Below are 26,770 nucleotides of genomic sequence, written 5' to 3'. Positions count from 1 at the left end.
AGATCAGCTATAGTTTAGAACCTGTTGCTATAAGTGATCTTGTAGGCAGGTGTTTACTAAGAAGCTTCTCTGCAAGTTGCAGCTATGGTATATTGCGCATTTTTGCCTTGTTCTTTAATAAAATATTTATCGAGGCTTGATACTGATAATAGAGTTCTCCACTTGTTCGAATGAAATCTTTCAAGGAGCAAAATAATTATTGTAACGGTGCCACATAGATATTAATTTGCATATTAAAAGTACAGACAATTAATTTCTTTGACAGGGGTTAAATTCATACATGTGGTCGGCACAGCCACAACACTGCGGAGGAGTCCTTCCTGGGTAGTGCTTCGTGCTTCACAAAAAATGACACCCACAGACTCTTGTGTGGTATCGTTCCAAGCTGCTCTTTTAATGAAAGGAATGACAAAGTCGGCATTGAACATTCTCGGAGTTGTGTGAAATGGGTGCGCTAAATGTGCATGAATTCTAATTAAGAAAACAGTTGCACTTACGAATGTCAGTGTGTGCACCATGTACAAGTGGGTGTTAAAAGAGGGGTTAAGAGGTGGCGCCACGATTTTTTGCTACACTTGCACAAGTGCTCCATCTGAATTCTCTGCTTCTGTGTCCCTGCAATGCTTTGTGATGCGTTACTACCTGCATTATGGCTCACACCTGCTCAAAGAGGGCACCACAGTCTTGTAAGAAGTAGGAAGAAGTGCTGACAGTGTGTTCTCTCTTTAGCTCTTGTAAGTGTGAGTGCCTGTGTGCCCTAATGAGTCCTTTTTATTTTTGATTATTGTTCTTATTTCTAATCAATTTTAGCTGTTACATGTAAGTGAAATGAAGTAGCTAGAGACGTGCTGCTTCCAACCTCTCCAGTTAAGCCCCATTTAGCACTACATAGCTAAGTCCACCAGCAAGTTATGCAGTAGGAAAGTACAGTAAAATTTTCCAAACTGAAATTTTCCGAATTTGAAAAATTTTAATGCAGAATAATTAACTTTTTATTATCAGTGATTGGCTACAGTTTGCCAGTTATAAATGCAGGCATCGTGAGGAGCTGGCACTGTATTTTCACAGTGGTGTTACTAGTCCTGTGTTCATGAAATCCATTCTCGGGGAAAACGTGCTGCTTTGGAAACAGTGGAGAACTGTCCTATTGGTACAGCTTAACTTAAATATTTGCTTTTAGTGTTCCTTCAAGGGCATTCAGGACAGCTCTGGTTCTTATCTCACTGAACGTGCACAGGCAATACCTCTCCAAACAGCCAGTGTACGGTGTGTGACGAGCTGTGTGGACTGGAGGCAGCCCTGACTGACTTCCGGTGCTGCTGGTGTCAGCGGACGGTGCACACCGGGTGCACGGGCAAGCTTGCTGAGGTGTGCGACCTGGGGCGGCACCGGGCATGTGTGGTGCCACCATACTGCGTTCGACTGCGCATGGTTGGCTGGAAAGGGAGGCGCCACCTGGTTGTGCGCGGCGTCAGCCCTCCAAGCTACAGCCCCTGGAGCCCGCTTATTGTAGTGGCCAATCGTCGCAGTGGCAACAATGATGGCGAGCATGTGCTCAGTGCCTTCCGTGGCATCCTCAATCCAGCACAGGTCATTAGCAGTTGCTTGATATGGAAAGTTGGCATCCATTCGAAAGGGAACATTGAAACTTTATTGCGAACTTGAATGTATGCTCTGAATTACCATATGGAGAAAGCAGACAGTGAAGCCAGATAAAACATAGGGGAATTTATTCACGTTTAATTGAAACATAAAGATAATAAAGAAAAGAAAAATGAAATTGGACAAAGAACTTCCCACAAGTGGGAGAAGAACCCACATCTTCCCTATTACGCATGCTGTACTTTATCAATTCAGCTTTTGTAATGGCCATCTGCCCGCCCACTTTCTTGGGTGTTTGTGTATGTGTACAAGATTAACCCTGGGAGTGTTAGCCGCCACTGCTCATGGCCATGGCAGCAGATGTGAAGTGTCTTTTTAACCATTGGTGTCACATAACAGATAATTTCCCCTGTGTTTTTCGTAGCTTCATTGTCTGGTTTTCTCCATGCAGTTCTAATCAAAAAGAAAATCTGACCCCTCAATTCCCCTTATTCTTCTCGCTAAAAGTTTATAGTATTTTGAGCAAACACTGTCCATTAAATTTCAGTTTTCTTTTTCTTTTTTTGAGGTGAAAGGAAGGTCAAGATTTAGGCCACTAAACAGTCCCTAAGGTAACGGCTTTGCCTTGTTAGTAATCTATATGAGCTGTAAATGTGGCATGTTGCTAACAAGAATTACCGAAAAGGCAAGAGGACACTTCTGTTACCTCTTTATTCACCCTTATCTGCAATGTGCTATGTTCATTGCTTGTATGGCCCACAAAAGTTGGAACTCCAGTGCCACAGGTAACAGCAGTAGCTGTTTCTCAGCTTGGCTTTAGCAACAACTTTTTCTTTGTCATTTGTTACTGCGACCTGTTGCTATAATTACCATGTTGTTGTGTTAACCTTGTGCAAAACTAAAAGCTGGGCATTGCTTTAACTATAATTCTTCACCATTACTATTTGTCAACATTGTATGTTTTGAAGAAGGTTAGACAGCCTCTGTGCAAGCACCTGATGCAACCACATAGGTTGTGTTCGGTGCACCTGGTGACAACTTAAGAATTTATGACAAGCTCAATCCAGAAAGCCACTTATGCTTGCTAATTGTGCTTTCGTGCTCCAGAACATAGTTGCTGAAAGGTGTCACTATTGAAGGAAGTTAGTTTTCACAATAATGTCACACAAATGAGTTACTGCAATCATACAGCTGTCCAAAGTCTTCTTGTGTTGAACCACACTGTATTTGCGGCTGCATTCTAAGGTTGTTTGTGAACCGCTGTTATGAGTTGTAGTATTCAGCCATTGAGAATATTTGGTGGATAAATGCCATCATGATTAAGTGATTCTGTGAATTCTTTGTGCAGGTGGTGGACTTGAATGATTTGCCACCAGAATCGGCACTCAAGTGGTGCCACCTGATCAAAGGTCACACATGTCGGATCATCGTGGCTGGGGGTGATGGCACAATCAACTGGATTTTTACTGTCATAGACAGGCTGAAGCTAGAGGTATGTTCTCATTGCATTTGCTGTGACTGCATGACCGGCATTTGATCATCCTTTATAAGGTACAGTGTCACTAGCAGGCAAAACTTGTGTGGTGTACCACCGGTTGCGAAATATGCACTGAGAAATTTGAAAAATGGCAGCATTTCGTTGGCATATGGTAAATGGGCCTCAGGGTTATTTTTTCTGGCTTACAATGTGCCATGGAACTTGGAGCTTAATGAAGGACAGCTTTTCTTTAGCATTGTTGCATGGACCAAACATCTGATTTCTCTCAGAACCACTGCTATTTGTAGCATAAAGAAAAAATGCAAATTTGGCAGCTGTCACATGGCTGCCTTGGTGAAAGAGACACCGGCCATTGTAGGGTTGCAAATGCCTGTAGATTTTGTTGTTAGTGTGGCTGTACTTTTGCATTTTTACCACGTTACAGTCGACTTCCGTTAATTCGATCCCGACGGGACCGACTGGACTAGATTGATTGTATTAGCCGGCAGATTGAATTAAACAAGGTGCAGAAAAATGCCATAACACACTATTGATTCATTTGGCAGCATTTGCCCAACTCTAATACGTCCACGAATCAAACATGCGCTCACTTTCTGTGTGTCCAAAGTAGCAAGCCAATGTAGAAATGACAATAAAGTTCCTTTCCTAAGTCAGCTTCTCCGCAGTACATGTTGTGCGGCAGAGCATGCAAACATTGTGAAGGCGTTTTTGGTTTCGTGACCAACTGCTTTGCGCAGGCCATTTTCGGTCCAGTTTTCTTTCAAAAAAGAAGCTGCATGTTAGAATCGGGTGAATACTGCAGTCAAACATCATAATCAATGATTATTGCTTGAAGGTCTTCCTAGGGCAGGGATAGCCGACACAGACTCTGACACTAAATGGGTCGCTAGAGGGTTCACCATAGGGATCAGGTGCATGGGCCCTGGCTGGTCAAGTTCTAATTATCTGGTGAAGGCCACTTTTGGACCAAAATAATGAAAGTTTGGGCCCATAGAAATGCATGGGCACTGGCTGGGACCTTTGGCCAGGATTGGATTAGCTGAGAAATCTAGTTATGTCTACCCATTTCATTTCCCACCCCCACACACACACACACACACCTTGAAACTTTGCAGATGTGTCTGCTGAATCTTTATGAATTTAATGTTGACAGGCAGGCAGTGTCACGTTTCAACACCACAAAGACGTTTATTGGACGTTTGCCACAAAGCATGCACCCGCCCATCCATCAGCGCCTATCCAGACGTCAGTGCAACATGGATACTGACTCTTGACGGGTCCCAAAAAAGGCCGCAACCCCACCATTACGTGGCAGCCTGAGCTAAGGATGAAAGGGTGGCCCCATCCAATGCTACCAAACAATGACGGCGACCCTGGATTCGCAGGTTGCGATCTTGCCTTTCGAGGCAGAGTTACTGCGGAGTGTTTCGAGCATGGGCGTGGTATCGCAACAGAGTCGACGATTGTGATTTGCTGCTGGACAGTCTTCAGATTTCCTAGGCAAGCCGACTAGGGAAGACAACAGTATTAAAAGCTGAGACTTTTCGAGCAGTGGACAGAGGGTCCCGATGTGAATTCGGATGTTTAACTTGCCCCTGCATGGAGTGGGCTTCCGTAACTGGAGCTGTAGCCGTAGCTGTAGGTCTGTAGCAGTCAATGGGCTTGGTGGATTCCTTGCCCTAACACCACCCTAGGCTGCAACAGCAGATATCTGTGAATGGAAGCTTGATTTACAAGATGTAAAATAGGAACCCAACTGGCAATGCCACATTGAAGTTATTGCTGCAGCATTCGGTTATGTCAGAGATTTCAGCAGAAGAAAGAAGCTGAGACCCCATACGATTTTAACTTTTGGCGTCATTGCATCTGCCTTCTACCACACATCTAAGTGACTGGCCATGGTAGCTCTGTAGCTATGACATTCTGCAGCTGAGATCAAGGTCATGCTTTACACAGTCGAAGCCCACAATAACGAAATTCCGAGAATGAAATTCTCGCCACAACAAAATATTTTTGTGTGCCTGGCGAATGGCCATAGGTTTCAATGCTTTTTGTATCTTTCAACGACGAAACATCACTAAACTGAAATCCTGCATCAACAAAATCTGCCACTACATTAGATCCAATATTGTCTACACAAAAGTACGCAAAATTACTTTAGTACCAAGCTTTGGGGCATGTTGAAGAACCCCTTGTCGGAGACCTCTGCTGTGGTGTTTCTAGCACCTGTGTTACTTGGGGACATTAAATTCCAATTCAATCAAACCTCTTAAGTGCACAAGTAATTCCATGTGGTAGGGAGAAGTGACGCCATTGCATTGCTTGGGGTTTGCAGCCTCTTCCTCCTCTCTGCGTCCTGCCACTGGGCACTGGCAATGACTTTGCACGGGTCTTTGGCTGGGGCGAGGGCTACAGCTCATCAGACATCAATGTCATCGACGTCGTGGACAGCATTAACCAAGCTAAAGTGGAGAACATTGACCGGTATGTGAATTTTATGCAGAAAGTAGAAGAATGTTGCCAAGGTTGTGGTATTTTGGAGAGTCTTTCAGATAGAGGCTGACAAGATTGAATTAGAACTTGAAAAATGAAAGAAGTAGTTTGATGTTACCTGTAGACAAGTTGAATCTTAAAGTACATTTAGGTACTTAAGTGACAGTGACCATAGCAACTACAATGACGATTGTTGAGATAATTTTGCTGCTCAATTGCCATGTTTATCCTCTTGGTGAATCACTATGAACTCATGTTAAAATGTTTAACATAATGCAGCGTGGAGCCGATTACTGCAGTGGGCACCTGCACAGGTCATGGCACATTTTGATGAAAGCATGCATCATGGCGATTAATCAATCATTGCTCTATGTTAAAGGCCTTAGTTAAATATAGTAAATACTGTATTTACTCAAATCTAATGCGCACTTCTTTTCTGATAAAACAGGTCCAAAAATTGCATGTGCGTTAGAATAGAGTACGACCCTAAATCTGCGTTACCATATCGCCATTGGCATTTCAAAATGGCCGTCTCGTACACGCTTCAAGCCTAGCTGCCGTAGCTTTCTCCACGTGCTGCAGTAGGGGTGCTTAGGCATTGCTTCTTTTGGCCTAAGTTATTGCACCATCCGTCTTCCTGTTTTCTGCGTTTGCTCTACCATCATGGAAGTGCCAACTGCAAAAACATGCGGAGTTCATCGTGATGCCACAATTAAAAGGAAAGTGATCATGTGTGCAGAGACAGATGGAAATCAGGCCGCATCACGGGCATTCAGAGTTCCTGAAACTTGCGTGCGGGACTAGTGCAAACAGGAAGGGTGTTTTACACCGGCGGCTGCTACGTAAGGCGCGACTGCATGGCTCCTATCTTGAAAGTGATTTGCGGCGGAGACAAGAGTCTACGCATCTAGGCGCACCGCACTGTGTTCTCGTCGCTCAGTTCACGTTGAAGGGAGAGGCTGCATAAACGTCAATTCCCTTGCTCCTGCTACCGCACTTCCTCGCTCCAGCATTTTGATAAAGAGTTTCCGCTGTCATTGAGTGAGACGTGTTCATGTTTGCTTGTGTGTGCGTGACACCATGCTTGTTAATTTAGCTAGTAAGTGAATGTTTAAAGGGTTGTATGGCTGATAAAACTACTATACTTACTTTTCGTATAGCTGTTGCTATTGCTATTGCTATTGTAATTGCTATTGTAATTTGCTATTGTAATTGATGCTTTGCCTTTCGGATGAAACTGACTTTTTTTTATTTATTGCAACTTAAGTGCATTGGGAGTAAATCTTTGTTTTTTACAAATGAGAGAAAGTTGTATTTCTGCATGAAAGCATAAGGTGCACGGTACTGTAAAGGAGTTTTCTTTCTTTTTAGGTCATGGCAAACGGGTACGCGTTACAATTTAGGGCACTTTACAATTGAGTAAATACGGCATGGTTTCTTTATGACATTGTTAATTTCAGTGAGAATCATTACACCGTCCTCTGTTTTCAGTAGTTTCTCCTTGCATTCTGTTCATGCAAATGTATTTTACTTCCCATGAGAATGTCTCTAGTGAACAAATATGTTGTTTCTTGTACATTATATAACCACACTCTTAAAAATAGTCTAGCTTCTTATTAAGGTTTCTTAGACAGGCCTAATTTATGTAGTAAATATGTTATCTGCATAGGTGATACGCAACTGTCATTAATATATAACTGAAGAGCCTCACCTCTGGGCCTGCCACTGCATGCGTAAGTAAAAAACCAAAGTAGTACTGACGCCGTGCCTGCGTGTGGCCTTCGACGTTAATAGTTCGGCACATTATTTTTAATCGTAAAGGGCATCGCTCTTGATGAGGAACTCATGATAATAGATCGAAGATCTTTTTTTCCATGCCGCTCCATGCACCGTAATGCAGTGTGTGCAGTCCGTACCGCTACTGTAGGCATTGGCTCTAGCCATTGTGCTCCATAAAGGCGTCTTGATGCAAACGAAATGTCAGATGCACAAAAGCTTTTTTTTTTTTTTTTTCCACACAAATGCTAGAAGTCATGCACACTGCAGAATGGTCTTCAGTATACTGGTTGCAACAGTAACCCCAAATGCCTGTGTTGCAGTGTATGCAGCGCAGCTCCTTGCGTGCATCAAAATGCTTGTGGTGTGCTTTTATTTTATACGAGATGGAAACTGGCATAGTGCAGTAGAAAACCAGCCTCTATCGAAACTGCACCATGCTGGCACCAAAGCATGAGCCTCAGTGTGCCCCTTGTATCCATTATAACCAGTGTGTCGGAATGAAAATTAAAACTAAAAATAAAAAAAATGATAGGTTTTACGAAACCATAACCGAAATGTTATTTATTATTTTGTTTCGGAGTGAAACTAAAATATCTTTTTATCAGATTTTGGTTCAAGGGGAAAGTCGGCGACCTGAAACAACTGCCATGAAGCATTGTCATAATTAGCGCTTATCTTAGGGGGTCTGCATAAGTGCGTATCTCAGGCAGAGATAGTGCAAGCGATAGCCGGTTGGAGCGCTCTGCTAAGCTACTGCTCAGTGCCCTAGCAGATCAATGTCATGGCAAAACCCAAAGCTTGTGGGCTGAAGAGCTTATTGTTTAGTTTTCTGTGGGTACAATGCTTTGTTACCAAAGTTTTATCACTCGTTTAAGTTCCCTTTATCGAAAAAGGCGTTCTCAAATTTTGACAAGTATACCCGATGATGGTGCCACTTCTGAAATCCTGCCCAGTGCCTTGACTCAAGACATTGAGCATGATCTTAGAATTCATAATTTACTTATTGAGAAAAATAAATACTATGTTTTTATCGTTACATTGCTTTTAAAATTTTTGCGTGTAGAGCAAAACCATTATGAACCTCTCGGGATAATTTTTTTTTCATTCTGGAGCAGAGCCGCAACAGAGCTTTTTTTCAGTGGAACGAAACTAAAACCAGAACGAAAAGCATTTCGTTCCAACTCCCCAGTTATAACACATTTGAACGCCTTTACAACCACTTTCAACAACTGGTTCTACAACGAAATGACTTGCATAACGAAATATTTCAGATGTTCCAGCTAAATTCCCATCTGCCATGTGTATTGTGAACACCTCTATAGTAAAGATCACCACAGCGAATTTGCCTTTACAATAAAAGAATATAGGCATCTCTGAGGGCTGATTTGTTGCTTTACAACGAATGTACATAGCGGTATCACCATATCGCTCCGTAGCCACCACTAAATGGTAGTACATAAAGTAAGCTCCACCATGCCGAAGAGTCCAGATATTACAGTAATGGTAGCCGTTCTCCCCTCCTCCTACTTTCAACTGACGTGTTGACCTGCTCGGAACTAACGAATAACACCCTCGAGGCCATGAAGAACAGAATGGGGAGGTGAAAGCCAATGAAGGCAACAGTGATGAGCCTGTAGACTACCGTAAAAACCCACGTATAATACGAACCCGCATGCAGTACGAGGTGAAATTTTCGGGATGCAAAATGGAAAACAACGCTTTATCCACATATATTGCAAGTTAGAAAAACTGGAGGAAAACATTTACTTAAATTGTACTCCGCACTTCAATCGCTGTCTTCCTCAGCTGCGCTCTCTTTGGATAGTTCCTTGTCGGACATATCTTCCCAGAGGTACTCATCCTCTGTGCCATTGAGTGCGTTCGAGATGCCGCACTTCTTGACCGCGCGACGCACAAGGTCCTCTGGTATGCTGGCCCATGTGTCCACAGTTCACTTGCATAGCGTGGCTAGCGAAGCCCGCTTCAGCCGCCCGGTCGGCGTCACTACAGGCTCACCTGAGCGCATCCAATCTGCGTAACACCACTTGACTGCATCCTTGCACAGCTTGTTCATGCAAACGTCTAAGGGCTGCAGCTGACAACAGTGCGCCGGGCCGCCTACACTAGACGGACTTTATCCAGTCGAGCACAAGATTCTCGTTCATCCAGCCTTTCTCATGGCATCTCATGACCACATTTTTTGGCAGCTCCTCACCTTTAGGCACTGTCTTGAGCTTGAAGACGATATAGGGAGGGAGCTTGCGTCCATCTGCCGTGCACGACCACATGACGGTAACTCACGTTTTCTCGTTGCCAGTGCACGGGACATTATATTGTTTAGAGCCCTTTTTGTGCATGGTGAGGGGCGATGGCATGTCCAGATAAACCAGCATTTGGACAGCATTGCTGATTTGCCCTAGCTGGAAGTTCCTGGACTGGCAACGATTCTGGCAGCTTTTGCGAAATCGAAGTTCGGCGGTTTAAGGAAAATCCAGTATGGCACATGTAGCGATAAATCCAGTGCTTGCTCGCTTTGAAAGCGGAGCTCAGTAGCCCTTTTTCTCTTACAAGCTCTTTAGGTTTTGCCTGCATAAACTCTACGCTTACAGCTAGATGCACGGCTCGCTGTTGGCCTACGAACTCGGTCAGGGCGAATTCGATGTCTGGGAATGTCTCGCTCTTCGGGCTGCGAAAGCTTCTTTGCCTTCCGCTGCACGCGAAAGGGGCTTCCTTCTGTCGACGCCATCTGCGAATGCTTCCCTCGTTAATGCCAAACTGCCTCCCGGCCGCACTGTTGCCGATGTCCTGTGTGGCTAAAATAACCTTTCTCTTGAAAGCAGCCGAGTACTGTTTTCGTGGTTCAAACGTCTTGGTCCTTCAATGAGGAATAAAAAAGATGCACTTCGCAAAGCATGGTTTGCACATGTGCAGCCAAGGTGCGCACTCAACAATAAAAAATAATCCTGTAGTCACGCAGCAATAACGAAACCAAGCCGTGGCCACTCAGCAATAAGGAAGCCAAGCCATAGCCATGTAGCAATAACGAAGCCAAGCCATAGCCACGCAGCAATAACGAAACCAAAACTTCTAGCCCAAATTTCTGACTGAAATTTTCGTTTCGATACGCATATAGTACGTGGTGAAAATAAGGGACGCTAATAATAGGAAAAAAACTTTGTATTATATGCAGGTTTTTACGATCACCAAGAATTTTGACAAGACAGGCAATCATGGCACTTGACTCTCTGCAGATTCACCTTGCGTTACTCCTGAATTTCACTGCTGAGCAAGTCACAAACCTTGTTTCCATAGCGTTGCCTGCAGTAGCACATTTCGTTGAACGAGATATGAAAAAAATTAACTATTTAATTCACTAACTAGAAGGTTAGAGCACTTTGTTATAAAGCCGTTTGTATGCTGTTTAAATGGCCAATATCGTCATCTGTTGGCAACAAAAGCTGACCAGGCAGGTTTCGCTTAATTCGGAAGTGGCTCTCAGCTTACAGAACCCTGCTCACTTCTCACAAACCGCCCTCGCAAGCATGAAGGAAAAGGGCTCAGCACGGAAATTGTGGGCCCGCAAGTCGTGCAGTGATTAGTTTTGCGCACCTGTCACGTAAGTCTTTTGAGCAAGTTACCATAGTGCGGGTATGACGTGTTATGGCTTCAGTAAATCCAAAGTCCAATGCAAAATTCTTCACTAAATTGAGAAATTGTGGAACTGAATGGGAAAACAAGATGGGGTCGGATTTGTTCTAATCGCGCGTGGAACCCTGAAATGCCGTTCACAGAGCCCAGTTTGAGAACTTCAGCCCAAGAGAAAATATATTACATAGTAAGAGCTCGCTTACTACATGATGCCTATGGTTAAAAGGATGCATCCACTGCAGTGGGTGTTAGAGGGTGCTGGGGTTTACACTCCCGAGAATATCCAAGTACAGTGAAATTCTAATAATTCAAAATATTTTCTTTCGATTGGATGAATAATTTGGACTGCTCTGTTGTTCCCAGCAAAGGCTTATGTATTTGACTAGAGAAAAGCTTCCAAGAATTTGAACTCTCAAAACCATGCAACAGTTATTTTGAACAAAATCTCTCACTCCCATACACTGCTCTTCGGACAAGGCCAAGCCAAAGGCAAAGGTTCTATGCGTCGCTAGCTACCAAGATGTTGCGTGCCCTAAAAATGATGAAGGATCTGTGAGACGCCGAGACTCAACCAGAGCAAGCAGAGCAGTGTGTGCCATTCTTTCCCATCAGGCTTAAAAGGTGCAGGAAGGATTAAGCACGCACTTGCATATGCATCTTCCCTCCTTCCCCTAGAGCACACTTGATCATGCTCCTGTGCACTCTGCTCCCTCCTCCACCCTCCCTACTAGTGCGTGCTTTATCATGTTACTGTGCACTCACCTACGCCCCCCTCCCAGCATGTGCTTGATCATGTCATCTCCAACATTGGGCAGGCAGTAGCATGCACGGGTCAACCCGCTATCCTTCTTGGTTCACCTTTACACATTTTCCCTTGTACCCACAGCAAATGGTGCACGAGGCATGATCTTATCACACTTCGGCTTTATACGGAACCTAGGCTTCTTCCAGCACATGTTGCATGCTGATGGAGGAAAGATAAGACTTTTTCAATGTGAGCTCAGTGGCAGTTTTGGTTTTGCATGCTGTAATGCACAATTGATCAGACCTTATACAGTAAACTTCTGTTATTCGACTCCAGTTAATTCGATGTTTTGGTTCATTCAATTCAACCCAACGTCCCAGCCGGTGCCCATACATTTATTTTTATCTGCCCGAACTTCCGCTATTTCGATCTCAAAGTTGGACTTTGCCGGATAATTGGAACTTCACTGGTCATTTTCGCCTCAGTACAGCTGTATTATGCAGTGAAGCTTACAAAAAAAAAACATGCAGGAGGGTCACTGTCACAGCACATGGTACATGCACAGTCTCCGGTCACAGTATGAGCACCTAGACGTCTAATAAGCATATTGGCAGCCATTCAGAGCTGTCTCTGACGTTGCTGTGGTGATTTGAGCTCTTGTTTCGCTCACCATGCATGTCTCATAAATGAGACCATTAGCGGGACCTTGTAGGCATTCCTTAATTATATGCGTGCACATGCACCATGCACTGATAAGCGTAGAAAGATCATCTGTGTTTTGGGAAAGCTAGTGAAAAGGAAGGCATTAAATGAAATACTTGAAAAAGTCGAGCGGATATTTAAAGCCAACAAAAGAGTGGGGTCTATATAAAACTCTGAAAGCCTGCCATTAAACTTATTAAGCGTCTTGGTGCTCATACTTCGACAGGAGATAGCACATGTGCGGGTGTCAATTATGTCCCGTAATAGTGGCACCCTTCCTTGCTTAGTATGCTTCACTGCATAACACACTGTATTCGTTGCAGATGCTGTATTCCGCACATGTAATGCGGAATATGCAGGTTCATTCTCACCTACTGCAAGTTGTCTTTTTGTCCACTTTCATTTCTCTTTACCTTATTATTTCTACATTTCAATTAAACATAACAAATGATTTCCCCTGTGCTTGCTCTGGCTTCATTGTCCATTTTCATCAGGTGTTCTTTTAATGTTTATATGCAATCTACTAAATTTGTTCTGAGTGTTAGTGTTATAAGTGGTATCGACTGCATAATGGGACCTGACATTATACACTGTTAGTTAAACAAGAAATTATGTTCTCAGAATACTCATAAATGTATGCGTCTAAGCACTTTGAGCTATCATTTATCTCTGCTAAGCTCCTGCTTACGTACTGTAGGCAGTGCAACCTGATAAATGTTTAAACACCCGTCACACTGTGCTGCCACTGTTGCATTGCACTGCCCTACTACACACCATAGCTGTGTGGGGAAGTCTGCTTTCCCATGTATTCATTGTTACATTGTTCATGTGCTTCATGTCAGAGGCACATGTCACCCGCCATGGTTGCTTAGTGGCATTGGTGTTGCACTGCTAAGCATGAGGTCGCGTTATCGAATCCCGGCCACAGTGGCCGCATTTCGATGGGCGTGAAATGGAAAGACACGTGAGCATTTAGATTTAGGTGCACGTCAACCCTTTCACTACCACAAAAAAATAAAAAGAAAAGAAAGAGGAACATTTTACCAAATTTACCAGAAATTTTTTCTTCCAGTTTGTAGAGACATTACTTCTGAATAAAACGGCACCATTATTTCAATTCAGTGAGTTTCCTTTATTTCACAAATTGCATAAAAAGATAGCCTGAAGAAGGATTCACTGCAGGGCTCTAGTGTCTTGCAAAAAGCATTTTGCAGGGCTCTATAAAACTATGAAAAATGATAATACAAAGAAAAAATAACATAAACAATGCAACGACATGCACATGAATAGTGGCTACTTTTCTACTGTTCCTAAACCAGTTAATAGGCTGTCTTCATATGGTAGACTCACGGGCAGCTGCAAGGTCCTCCGGTCCATCGACAGAATCGTCATCATCGGACTCCTCAGATGAGAACACATCACTTTCCGTTCCCGTACAAAACTCTACAGAGCTGTTGTCTAATGAGGAGTCGTCAAAATACGTCCTTTCACGCATGCTTCCATTGCCTCGTTTTGAGGAGGTAGCCATGCTTTACGTGACGATGTCACAGGCGGCAATATAATGAAAGCCAGGACAGGAATTGCAACAAGATGCATAGCATGGGTATAGTCATCACAGGTTCACTGTGTGACAAATTTTTGTTTATGGTGATTATAGTCGTCATTGATTACATTGGTATAAAATTTCAATGACTATACTGGTCAACGGAATGGAAAGGGTTAACCCCAGGTGGCCAATTTATTCCGGAGCCTCCCATTACGGCATGCCTCATAATCAGATCATGGTTTTGGCTTGTAAAACTCCATAATCTAATCTGGAGGCCCATGTTACTGTGCACAGAAACACAAAGCAGCAGCGTCTTTTGCACGCTTTTGAATCTAGTGTGAGGTTCATTTTTAGACATTATAGAAAAAGAAACCCTCATTTTCATTTGTGGAAATGCATTATGTGTTTTTTCATAGCAAGCTTACGTGGAACTCTGTGCGGAATTAAAGAGAGCATTTTATACTTATCCCATTAATAAAAAAGGCAATAGCCTCTTTACAAGCTAGTTGATGCTCACAACACTCACAATGAGCTTTTTGCTTGTTTTTAGGTGGAGAGTCCACATATCTCCCCACCGGCGATTGGGATTTGCACCACCATGTCAAGCAAGTAGTTTTATTCTGTAGTTCTGCAGTTTCGTATATACAGTAGAAGTATTCGAATACATTTTTCGTGTTATTACAGATACAGCAAGTAACTGCTGCATTTGAACGTTCTCACTGCATTTTTTATTCACTAGCAAGTCCCATCAGAGGTATTTCTGCTGTGCAGTATCAAATATATAGGGATTTGCTTTATAATTTAGAGTGCATGTTCTTGTGAAAAATTGATGCAGGCAAATAAAGCTCTGCCAAATCAAGTTTATTTATTCATTTTTTTAATATCTCAATGGTCCTATCAAAGGGACATTACATGAGGGTTGGGTGTAAAAAGAGCTCGATCTACAGCAGCGATATTTATGATGGAAATTAGTCTGCTTCCTCAGTAGAACTTTTGAAGTGCGAGAGATTGTTAATTAGTGCTATTTCGCTTGGAAGGTCGTTCCTGTCCCGCGCAATGCACAGAAGGAAAGATGGCAGAAATGTGGTGGTGTGGGTACGGGGCGTTATCATGGGGGTGGGATGACCTTTGTGATAGCCTCAGTGTACTGGTTGAATGAGCTGGTTGTCATGTGGGGTGGAACAAAAGAATTTGTAATCTGAAGGAAAACAATAAAAGACTGAGGCATGAAAAACTATATAAGGGCAAAAAAAGTATACAGCTCAGTCTCAACCTATACTGCGACAATGGAACTTGGTCAAAAGGTTAATTGGCTGCATACATGTTGACCATGCGAGTTTTTGTTGCTGCTAAAATTCTCATGGGATTTCAGTACTCTTTAAACCTCAGAGTCACTAAGAAGGCGTGGCAGGTGCCTAAATGGGCGAGAAAGGATGCGAGTGAAATTATTACAAGCAAGCTGTGTGTTCTATCTTTTTAGTTAGACCCAATTAAAGAAAAAGAAGAGCATACTGCAGTTCAGTCTGTTGACATGGATTACCCGAAGAGGTGGACATTAGCACAATAACTTGCAATGTTGAGGTGGGCAGTTAAAGACATTCACTACTTGGCTTTCTAACTATTCATTTTAGGGGACATGTGCGATTGCGAAACTGAAGACGAGCAGTAGTGAAGTCATGTTGGCCTAGCAGAAATCGAAAAATTAGCATCACTTTCGAGATATCCTGAGTACTCTGCGCAATACATTGGTATTCCAGGTGAAAGGTTCCCAAAAGTGTGGTTCAAGCAGTAAAAAATGCCATTGCATGTTTAAGCAGATTTTTGGGACAAATGCATTAGACTTCTGTTAATTTGGCTCCGGTTAACCTGATTTTTTGGTTAATCTGATCCCGACCAAAGGTCCCGGCCAGCACCTATGCATTCTATGGGCCCAAACTTTCATTATTTCAATGCTAAAATGGGTCTTTGACGCCAATGACCTGTTTAGTTGCAGTGCCTGTCTCAGCAGAGTTTAGAGTACAGTGAATGTGTTGAACACCCATCAATCTCCTTTCGAAAACACCTATTTTTGGCCTGTCCTAGGAAGACTTTCATTCAATATCACAGCTCACAATATCTGATTATGGTATTTACCCGATTATAATGGACGCCCCCATCTTTTTTTCTTTTTTTTTTAATTTGACGGAAAATTTCTTGTGCGGTGCAATCAGGGATGAAACCAAAACTGCCTTCGAAGCATTCATATTCTTACTGCATTACATGGCTGTATTGCAGCGAAACGGACTTTAGGAAACCAGCCACCATTGTGCGACACATAAACGCTTGACCACTTTTCTTGCTAAAAATATCGTGCATGCATTAGATTTATGCCATTTTTAGGTTTTTAGGGGCTTTAATGTCGTTTTTATTTTAGTTTATTTTATACACATAGGAAATGGGCATGGATTTGATTTGGGGGTGTGTTGGAAACGGGCATATAGTACTGCCAAATGAATTAGCAGTGTGTTCTTGCATTTTTTTCTGAGTCTTATTTACATCTTAAGTTGACCTAACGGATAATTTGACCTATTTTATTGGTTCCGTTGGTGTTGAATTAATAGAATTCGACGTTATCTTAAACGTGATGCAAAATATTAGAATAGTTCTGCTAAGCAGGCATGACCTCACTACAGCTTGGCTTCAGTTTCACAATTGAAACATGTGCCCTAAAGGGAATGATTAGAAAGTTAATTAGTAAGTCTTCTTAATGAACCACCTGCACATTGCAGTTTGTCACACAAGTAACACCTGCCTCTTCCTAAAGTAGACTTAAATAGATGGAACAGTGCTATCTGTCGTTTGCGATCTTTTTAAAATCTGTTTCTGATGAAAAAAAGAAGAAAAAAACAGGTGGTATATCTCGCTTCTGCATGCATGCTTCTTACTTTCCACATCAGTTGAGCATTGAGATATAGATCTTTGTTCATTCTGTGGCAGATAACAGTCTGCACAGTCAGTTTACAAGTGATTACAGAGGCAATACCTTCCCACTTCTCTATGTTTAAAATAAGATAATGCATGTAGTTTAAGTTCCCTTTCAACATATAAACTGGAGAACAATATTCCATTATTGATGTCTTCACACTTCTATTTCGATTTCTGGAATTTCTTATGCATTTCTCGTCCTGGTTAAACCTTTGTTAAAAAGAACCCACGAAATTGAATTATTACAGCATCGCATGCAGCATCATGTTGACAGCGCCGCTAGCTGCTGCGCCAGTATATCTCCCCTAGCAGCGTGTGCTGATCACAGAGCTGCTGCTACTTGTAGAAATGTACAGTGAAACCTCGTTAAGCTGTAGTTGACTGGAGCTCGGAAAAAGTATGTACTAGACGGTAGTACTGCTTAACCGAAATAGCATGAGATCGCCCACTTACCTGTCATAAACGAAACTCAGAGAGAGTGTGATGAAAGGGGAAAAAGACATGCAGTAGTTATTTACTTCACGCGACAAAAGTGTTATTCTCTTTTGATGCCACGGTGGCCTAGCGGCAACCACAGCAGCCTCAAACTTACTGAAGCTGCGAGCCAGCGACACAACTTCTCAGCAAACACTCGCAAAGCAGATTCCCCGTTGGCGTTACGTATTCTTCGTGCACACACGCGGTAGCGCTGCAGAAGTCGCGGGGTGCCTTTTTCATTGCGGGGTGCTGTTCTCGTCGCGATGATTGCATTCGTGAGGCTGATTTAACGTGTAGCTTCTGCCACTGTCGGGACTGAATCGCCCATGCTGTCACTTTCCGTGCTGTCCTCATCACTGTCGCTAGTCAACACTTTGGCAACGATAAAAAGTCGAACCTCGTAGCCGATATCTCTTCGCGGCCACAGCAGTGCTGCCAAGCAACTTCTTCGCATTCCAAATGCCACCCACCGTAGTCAACAGCAGATCCCTGTCGCGTGCCAGCACTGACTTCTTTGTGTCACGTTCGATAGCACGAACCATAGTCATGAACAATGTCTAATTTTTCTTCTATGCTGAGCACCCGGCGTCTTCTTTATCCGAACTTCGACATGACGCGAGTCTTTGGTTGCACGACGCCACAACGCTCTCTGGCATGGCCTCCAACGCACAGGGTGCTTGGAGGCCGTTGTACCGATCTCTGAGGCTTGTTCTGCTGGGCCGCCTGATGGAGACGACGCACTGTTTGCGCGACGAAAAGTGGAAACACTACGTGTTAACCGACACGTACGCAATAAGCTGGTACGGTTTATGCGGATACAAAACACATTATTAACCCGCCGTGGTTGCTCAGTGGCTATGGTATTGGGCTGCTGAGCGCGAGGTCGCGGGATCGAATCCCAGCCACGGCAGCCGCATTTCGATGGGGGCGAAATGCGAAAACACCCGTGTACCTACATTTAGGTGCACGTTAAAGAACCCCAGGTGGTCGAAATTCCCGGAGTCCTCCACTACGGCGTGCCTCATAATCAGAAAGTTGTTTTTGCATGTAAAACCCCATAATTTAATTTAAAACATTATGTTCAATGGCCACTGAGTTGAGGATTTGACTTTACTACCTTTAAAATGTAACTACTGTTTAAGCGGGTACGGTTTAACGAGGTTTTACTGTACCACACTTTAGAACCTCCCCATTCTAGCCACCCAAACGTTATCACAGGCAACTGCAAAAACTTGTTCTGTCACTTTCTTGTGATGACAGTGGTGGTGACGTCTTTGAAAGTAGGCTTTTGAATGGCTGTTACCCATGCTACTTCTGGGTTTGGGGGCTGTTCAAACACAATGAATGCTTGCATTTTGTTTGGTCATCAACATTTTCTTAGTGTCAAAACTCACAGGCATAGCTCTTGAGTGATATCTTTTTCTCTGTTGGGGGCGGTGGTAGTTTCTAAAGTACACCCATCACAGTTAGCTGTGGTGCATATTTTGATGCATTAAGTTCTATTGGAGACTGATGTGGAAGAAAACTTATTTGTTGTGTAGGGATTTGATTGTATGCAGAAACCCCTTCATTTGAGTAAAACCTAGCAGTCACTTTTTGGATGTGCTTCCTTCTTTCATATTGCCTGGGATTGCAATTTTCTTGCAGGAAATGTACATGACCAACTATTTCTCTGTTGGCGTTGATGCCCTGGTTACCCTCAACTTCCATAAGACACGGCAGTCCTGGCTCTACTTTTGGAAAAATCGCCTTTTCAACAAGGTAAACAAAAGGCGATGACACTGTTGCTATGTTGACTGGGAATTTTGCGATTAGTACGCCATAACCATTTCGTGAAATGTCATGCCGATTTGGTGTGAGACATTTGGTGGTGTGTTTGATAAAGGACTATCAATGCCGAAAACTTACAGGAGACAGGTTCCAAGACAAAGCTCAGTTTTGCTAGCCTGGGCATGAGGCCCGTATTTTCAGAGCATCGCATTGCTTGGATGCTCTGCAGACTAAACCCCAAATCAGTGGCTACATTCTCAAGCTATTCAGCAATTCAGGTTTTCTTGCATACCCTGTGAACTCCTGTGCTGGTACATTCTGGCACGTACGAATTCCTGAAGATGCAGCATAAAAAATTGAAAAATAAAGTGCACGAGTTAGGAATCAATGTAAGGAATATGTGCTTGGACTGTACTCATGAACATATTCATCTGGTGATTGTAAAAATTGACAGGCTGGAAGGCTGGAAAAAAGGAAAAATCCACAGGTGCAGCTCATATATATACAGTAGAACCTCGTTTGTAAGCTTTAGAAAAAGAAAAAAAAATTCTAGCAAAAACACACTAACTTAGACAATGTGGGATCTGATGTCACTAAACAATTTGACATACTCAACTGTAATTGACATCTATGTAATGCAGAACAACGTTGCGATAGTCATTGTAGCACAAGACGTTGATGTGTGTCGAGCTGGAGGTGGTTGATCGACCCGATGTGCACTTTGTCATTTTTCTATTGCGTAGTGTTTAATGTGGCTATGGGAAACTGAAACAAAATTGAGCTATTCATTGATGGCACAATACGATGCCACCAGAGCAAAACGTGATGCTCACTTTGCAGCACCTGCAGCAGGAATTGCGGCGCATTTCGGTTATCACCTATTAAAAGCATGCAGTACGCCTTCAATGGCGCTATGCCACATATGCTGTGACACAGATCGGTGAAGATGTTTATTGCAATAAGGTTGGTGTTGATGGCTGTGAATGAGGCTGGTGACAGACCCTGGAGGTGATTTGCTGGTAATTGAATAGAAAATTGGGTGCGGTCCGGTATTTTCACGTAACACAGGCGAGTGAGTACTGGGGAGGTGACTACAGTTCGTGATCGCATGTGCGTTCTTGTTTACATGTGATCTAGTTGTAGGAAAATGTGTCGTGCGATTGTAGTTTGGCAATGTACTGAATGTTGGTGCCAAGAGATGTATTTTCCAGGAACGTATCAACCAATAAAAGAGAAGCGTAACTGCATTGGGTCATTTCCTGTGTGCTTGATTGTGAGCGCTGGGACATCATAAGAAATGGGATTGTATCAACGAGGTTTAACTGTACAGTACGACCTTGTCATTGTGTACCTGGCAGTAACGTGGAATAGCTAAGCTCCAACTAGCAAGTATAAATTTGCATCTCTTGTGCTAATATGAACAAAAATAGAAATGCGACACCATAGTAGATGCTGTCTAAAATATGCACTAAGAGGCTTTATAGCGAAGCTTTCTTTAGATACTCTGCCAGGTTTACTTGGTGGTTTTCTGGCGCATCTCAAGCATTGTGTACACAACGTATAGTACAAGAAGTTCATGCAAGAACACATCACTCATGCCAAGCGATGCGCTCACATGGAAGTCTGGCGTTTCTCAAACACAATGCACACAGCACACACAACCCATACAAAACTACTCAAGCCGAGTGCATCGCTCGTTAACTCATGCCAAGCAACATGCTCACATGGAAGTCTGGTATCTCTCATGCTCACTGCACACAATGCATGCATCATGCAGTATGCTAACTTGGAACACTATATACTATAGGTGTATGAATACTGGGGATGTATTCTGTAAGAGTCCACTTCGTGGACATGTCCATTTCGTCTGCTGCTGAAGTGCTGATTGGCTGTGGTGCTTGGTTGCTGCGGATGCAGAGCGCAGCCCTGCGAATCAGAACTTCAACTGCAGACGAAATTGACATGTCCACCAGGTGGAATATTACAGAATACTTCACCTGGAATATCACTGAGTTGAACTGAATAGCGAACGTCGAATAATTTGAGTCGCGAATTGAATATATGCTATTAGATTTTTCGAATATTCTATATACACTTGAACCCACTTATAACAATATTCAAGTGCCGCGAAAATTCCATTGTTATAACCAATAATTGCCATAACCAGGTTGCATGAAAAAATCAAAATAGGGGGATGGCAGAGCTGATGTGAAAAAACTATATAGGCGGTGTTGCGATGCCTGTTTCTCGAAGCTTGACTGACGTTACAATTGGGTAGCGTGGCGTTGTCGCCAGGCAAGGACCAGACGATTTCTAGTGCGAAACTTGTACTGTTTATTCAGTGGTTGGTGAAGGATAAGATGAAGAGAAAGATTAAGTTAAAAGTACATTGCGGGGCCCCTTAAATAGGCCCCCTAAAACCGTAAACGGGATCTTGCTCACGTCAACGTCATGCGACAGGCACTGAGTGTGGTTGTGGATGGGCTGCTGATCCCTGTCCCATTTGATGTTCGTACGTACTTCCCTCCACTGGCGGCGACACGTGGGTCGGGGACCGTCGTAGGCGGCTGATCTTTTCTTCTAGGCGACGTTGGTTCACAGAAAGCGTTCTCCCTTAGAGTTGGACAGTTCGTGGAAAGGGTTCTCCCCTTGGTCGCACACACAAAGAGGCCTGTCATCACTGCGGGGCGCCTGCCAGATCGGCATCCACATGAGACAACCACAGCAAATTAGGAATCCATCTTCCGTTTCGGTTGAGCAGGGTCTTCCGAGCATCCTTTTTGCCCAGGGTTTTACACGCCAACCGTCACAGCGGGGAGGCCAGTGCCCCTCCCCACATTGTGCATTGCCAATGATCAGTGAGCGGATCAGCCATATTCCGTTTTGGCGGCGAGTCAAGCGAAGGTGACAAGACGGGTGGCCAGGAATGACTCCGACGCAGCCAACAAAGACGAACGCGAGCAATTAAGCTGTTTGCAGAACTGTGCTGAATGACGAGACAGTGAGAAACTTGCGAGCAATCTGCTTGTGGCACAGTTGGCACGGTCCATTTGTGTATGAGAGGGTGGAGCAGCATAGGGCTATGGGTGCAACCCATTTGTGTTCGGAGGGGTGGAAGGGCGACGGGAGAGAGCTGTGCGGAGGTGGCTGGAAAATGAGCGTGTGGCGGCTGTTGGAACAGCGGCCCATCATGCAGCGGCTCGAATTTCTCGTTTTCCTTTTTTCTTTTGAAGGATTTCGCATTTCAATACCTTTCGGCTCGGACACCCAGCAGCCAGACTTCATCGTTATAACAGAGAATGCGGCATAGAGGTGTTGTAGTACGTGGGCTATTTCGCCATGGAAAACATACAAAAGACGACAGTGCAGCAGCTTCTCATTGTTCTAACCGATATATTGTTAAAACTGGTATCGTTATAAGTGGGTTCGACTATATTCAACGTAGAGACCTGTGCAGTGCCACATGTTGGATGTGCCGTGGAGCCCCTCGTGCTTGATGACGTGCAAGCGAGTGTTTCGCTTCGTTTTCAGTGCAAAAGAAGAGCCGAGCGAGCTGCGGCTGGGCCAGCCGGTCTGCTGCAGTAGCAGACTTTGTGAATGCTAGCGCTCCTTGATGTCGACCTGTTGCAGGGATCGCGCACAACAGCGCTGCGTTGACCGGGGCTGTCTCTGTCGGTACAACACGTTCGGGTCGACAGGGCCGATCGATATGATAACGCGACGCGGAAAGAGGGAACGGCAACAAAAGCTGTGTATATTTCGTTAAGTTCGAAGATCGGGATGATTAGCTGCCGACAGGCATGCAGGATGTGTTGGATATATGCCAACGAACTTCACGCCAACGAACTCCATGCCGCTTCAAGCCGTCAATGTAACCTGTACGTGTGATCTCGGGACCGATCACCGATGAGCCAACCGTGCGAACATATTAGTGGCAAGAAGCACTCCAGGACAGCTTGCGGCCCATTATCATATTGGCCTAACGCACTGCTTCATCGGGCGTGGGTGAATAAAGTTACGGTTTGGTGCTGAATTGATGCAGATCTGTTCACAGCAGCTGTGCGACACTCAAGAAAGCTGACAAATCGCCTCGCAAGCGAAAGTGAATGCACAATGTGGCAACAAAGTTCTTGATGGCTGCCATCTTTACGAAACACCCTACTGCGGCCTCTTGTTCCCGATGCCGCTCACGAATGCTCATGGGTGTCTTTTTATAGCTTTGAGCAACCCGTCACAAGGGTAGCTTTGGATTTACGTAGCCGGTGCGAAAATGTCATGACCCAATTGCATGAATTTGCGCAGACAATGGGTGAACAAAGTGAGGAAGGGGGAGGGGCTGGTGGGCATCGTGCAATCTTGCCGTGCCCATCCAGATTTCTAATCTTTAACAGATGGCAAATCACACTGAACCTGACAATGAAGCGGAGTGGACGGCACCTGTTCTTTACTGTCAGCACCGGCTACACGCGGAGCGGTGACGCGAGTCATGTTATGCACGGTCGTTTCGACTGTCGCACAGATTGGCCTTAGGATAACCCACCTGCCATAAGGTTGGCATAGCCCTTTTGTCGTTCCGAGGAAAAACTGGAAAGCAAAACTTTCTATGCAATTGATAAATGATTGCTGCAAAACACTGGCCCACTATTAAAATGAGAACGTCTTTGGTATTCAGTACAACGGAATGCAACTGATTTATTAGTTGCAGGAGGAGAAAAAGCATTTGATTCTTTTCAATGTAAATTTATTGATAAACAAATTTTGTAGCTGTAATCAGTGCTGGCATACTAATTTAATGTTTCCTTTAACAAGAGCAGGTCATACTATATAAATTGATTTCTATGTACCTAAGTTAGTGATAGCTTGCTTCTTTGTTATGCAATGCCGCGAGACTCCCAAACATGTGCAGCACCATAGTTTCTTGCCCCAAATTTGTAAGCATTAGAATTTTTGAAAAACTTGGTGATATTCTATACTCAATTTGCTATTTGGGTTTTTTTCTTCATTCGATTTGATATTCAATTCGAAATCTACTATTTGGTATTCGCACACCCCACTTGAGCATCAGCATATTGATTGCGCCAAGCATTGCGCTCTCATGAAAGTGTTGTGTTGGTGAGACCACCAGATGCCTAGGCAGATGAATGCCAAAGGAGAACGTCTGTGCTGTGCAGTGTAGAAAACATCAGGCAACAGTATCAGGCGTCAATGTTCATGTAAGCACTTCGAAAGCTTTGAATTCTTACGGTTCTACATGGGCATCGCACCTCAGAACAGTGTGTGTGGGCTACATACTATGTGCTCAGCCGCGCTGGCATCCAAATACTCTGCCGAAGGGGTCACTGAAGTCTCCAGGCTTTTTCTCAGGTGAAAAAAACCACGCAAAGCAATTGGAAGTGAGGTGAACATACATCAGCATTTTAATTCTTTAGGCATAGGCTATCCATACCATTAGAAATAATTGTTTTTGGGCTACCTTCTTCTCTTTAAAAACATGATAATCTTTCTCCTGTGTATACAGTAAAAGCTCATTAATTCAATTTCTTCGGCGATGCTACAAAAATTCAAATTGTACAAAATTCGAACTAATGAAAGTCGGAGAAAAAAATGTGAATTAAGTTGTGAATTAACAGGCTTCTGCTGTATATTTAAATAATCCTGGCTCGCCCATAATCGAGAGTAGATGTAAGCATGAAATGGTTATGGGCAAAGCAGATTGGTTGGAGATGATACTAGCCACAATATTAAAATGGGTATAGTGCATGTTTGCAACGGCACGCCCCACGCCACCGCACCACACCATATTGCGTACTGGTCCATATGGGGGTGATTGTTCTCTGTCGCAAACAGTGACAGGAAAGAGTTGCAGCCAGATGGCATCTTTTGCTGCCTGTAGTGCTGCCGCCTATAACTGCTTTTCTTTTCTAACAGTGCAGCACACTCGGTGTCTGTTGCTACTTTTTCTTTTTGTCGCATCGAAATGGTTTGCTGCAAATGTGTGGCCTTAGGTAGGTGGCCGTGGTCCATAGTGGTGTTGTCACCTTCGTGAATGGCTGCATAATCTTGTCATTGTCAGCACAGTTGAGCAGTCTTCTGTTCTGGTGTATTCTTCTGCTAAGCAATTCGTTTCTGGAAGACGCTTCCTATCTCTCCTTTCATTGGGCTGCATTGCTCGGCTTAAGCATTTGTGATGGCGACCTCATAGAAATGAACGATGCAGAAGTGTATTATGCGGCCACGACGTGACACAGGCCTGAAAGGTTACTGAGCCGAAATGAGCCTGTTTTGAACTGAACCTCATTGCAAGTCTCGTATTGGCCAAACAACCATCCACGGTACGCCGGATGCTGCTGGCTTGGCCACACAGTGTGGTACCATCTCTGGAGGTGGCGCAAACCCTGTGCCACGGAACTCACAGACCGCTGGTGTTGAAAAGTGCACAGGCAACCCTGTTTTAGTGTTAAAGATGACAATCAAGTGCTCTGTATCTGTCTGCCTTTTGGATGTTGCTATTGGAGATGACAAATTAAACTTCAGTGTACTAGAAGTTACAGTTTGAGTGATATTGTGAACAAACATTAGGAAGAAATTGGAAGCAATATTTTTGTAATTTGTTTGGGCAGTAATCTGTATGTAATGTGGTCCTGGACAAAGGTTTGGATGCCAGAGACCACATTTTATTTATTTATGACTGTGCCCAGATTATCTCATTTTGTTCTCGCAACAATGCCCAGATGTTCCCGTTTTGTTCTCACTTCATTCTTGTCTTTAGTGCCTGGATAATGGCTCTGGATTTTGGCTCGAAGTCTTTTAAAGGTTGTCGACAATGGGAGGTAAAAGCATTTCATGCTTAAAATATTGTGTCTGTGCATGGTATTCGCAGTGGGAATTACAAAAAAAAATGTTGAAGGGAAAAAAAGATGGATGGGGTAGCTGCCACTGGTGCTTCTAATGCACTTCTCCTCATATAAAGCGAAAGTATGAATTAAAAGGCTTGCACGTCACCGCCAACAATGATGCGGTCAGCGTTTAGCCACAATAAAATTTTGAGTGAATAGGTAGAGGCAACTCGAAAGAAACCTCAAATGATGTAACAGAACTGTGGTAATGACACTTCAAGTGGGAGAGGGTGAAGGAAGAGGTAGGCTTCGGCATCGCCGGGGGGAGTGCTCTGCTTCCTCCAGGAAGCTTTGGAAGAGGCTTGGGCCCAGTAGCACCGCCCCCCCCCCCTCACCCTCCCCCGTAGTCAGCACCTATGCTACCATATTCTCCCAGGCAATTCTGTTTCTCTTTAGTAAAGGTTGCCACACCCTTTAGGGTAGTGATATGCAATACTGTGGTTATAACCTCTGCAAGAAGATATTAAAAGAAGATTGAGGTTCACAAGAAGATGAGGTCTTGAAATGATCAGCAGGAATCAAACAAGTGATGCCTCTCATTGGTCCCAGGGAGGCATCCTTTGTTCAGCCACTATATTAATCTTTGCAAGAAGATGTGGCCTGTAGGCTGTAGGCACTTAGTGGGCATAAAATGCAATGAGAGCTGTACT

The 26,770-nt window shown here is 43.8% G+C and overlaps 1 protein-coding gene across 8 annotated transcripts in view; it reads left to right on the top strand.

Moving 5' to 3' along the window:
* Dgkepsilon (diacylglycerol kinase epsilon) overlaps window positions 1-26,770 on the top strand; it is a 63,163-nt gene that overhangs the window by 10,864 nt on the left and 25,529 nt on the right. For all 8 annotated transcript variants that reach the window (XR_008614704.2, XR_011892819.1, XR_008614703.2 and 5 more), the window contains 5 exons: window positions 1,238-1,590; window positions 2,951-3,094; window positions 5,436-5,584; window positions 14,564-14,618; window positions 19,102-19,215. Coding sequence is in view for 5 of the 8 variants with exons in the window: in XM_050188085.3 (XP_050044042.1) it covers window positions 1,238-1,590; window positions 2,951-3,094; window positions 5,436-5,584; window positions 14,564-14,618; window positions 19,102-19,215 (815 nt within the window). In the remaining 3 variants the exon portion in view is untranslated. The remainder of the gene's footprint in view (window positions 1-1,237; window positions 1,591-2,950; window positions 3,095-5,435; window positions 5,585-14,563; window positions 14,619-19,101; window positions 19,216-26,770) is intronic.

This window comes from Dermacentor andersoni, chromosome 2 (assembly GCF_023375885.2).
Source record: "Dermacentor andersoni chromosome 2, qqDerAnde1_hic_scaffold, whole genome shotgun sequence".
NCBI classification, from domain to species: Eukaryota; Metazoa; Arthropoda; class Arachnida; order Ixodida; family Ixodidae; genus Dermacentor; species Dermacentor andersoni.
Note: the sequence above shows the minus strand (reverse complement) of the source record. Positions and strands in the feature narration are given on the sequence as shown.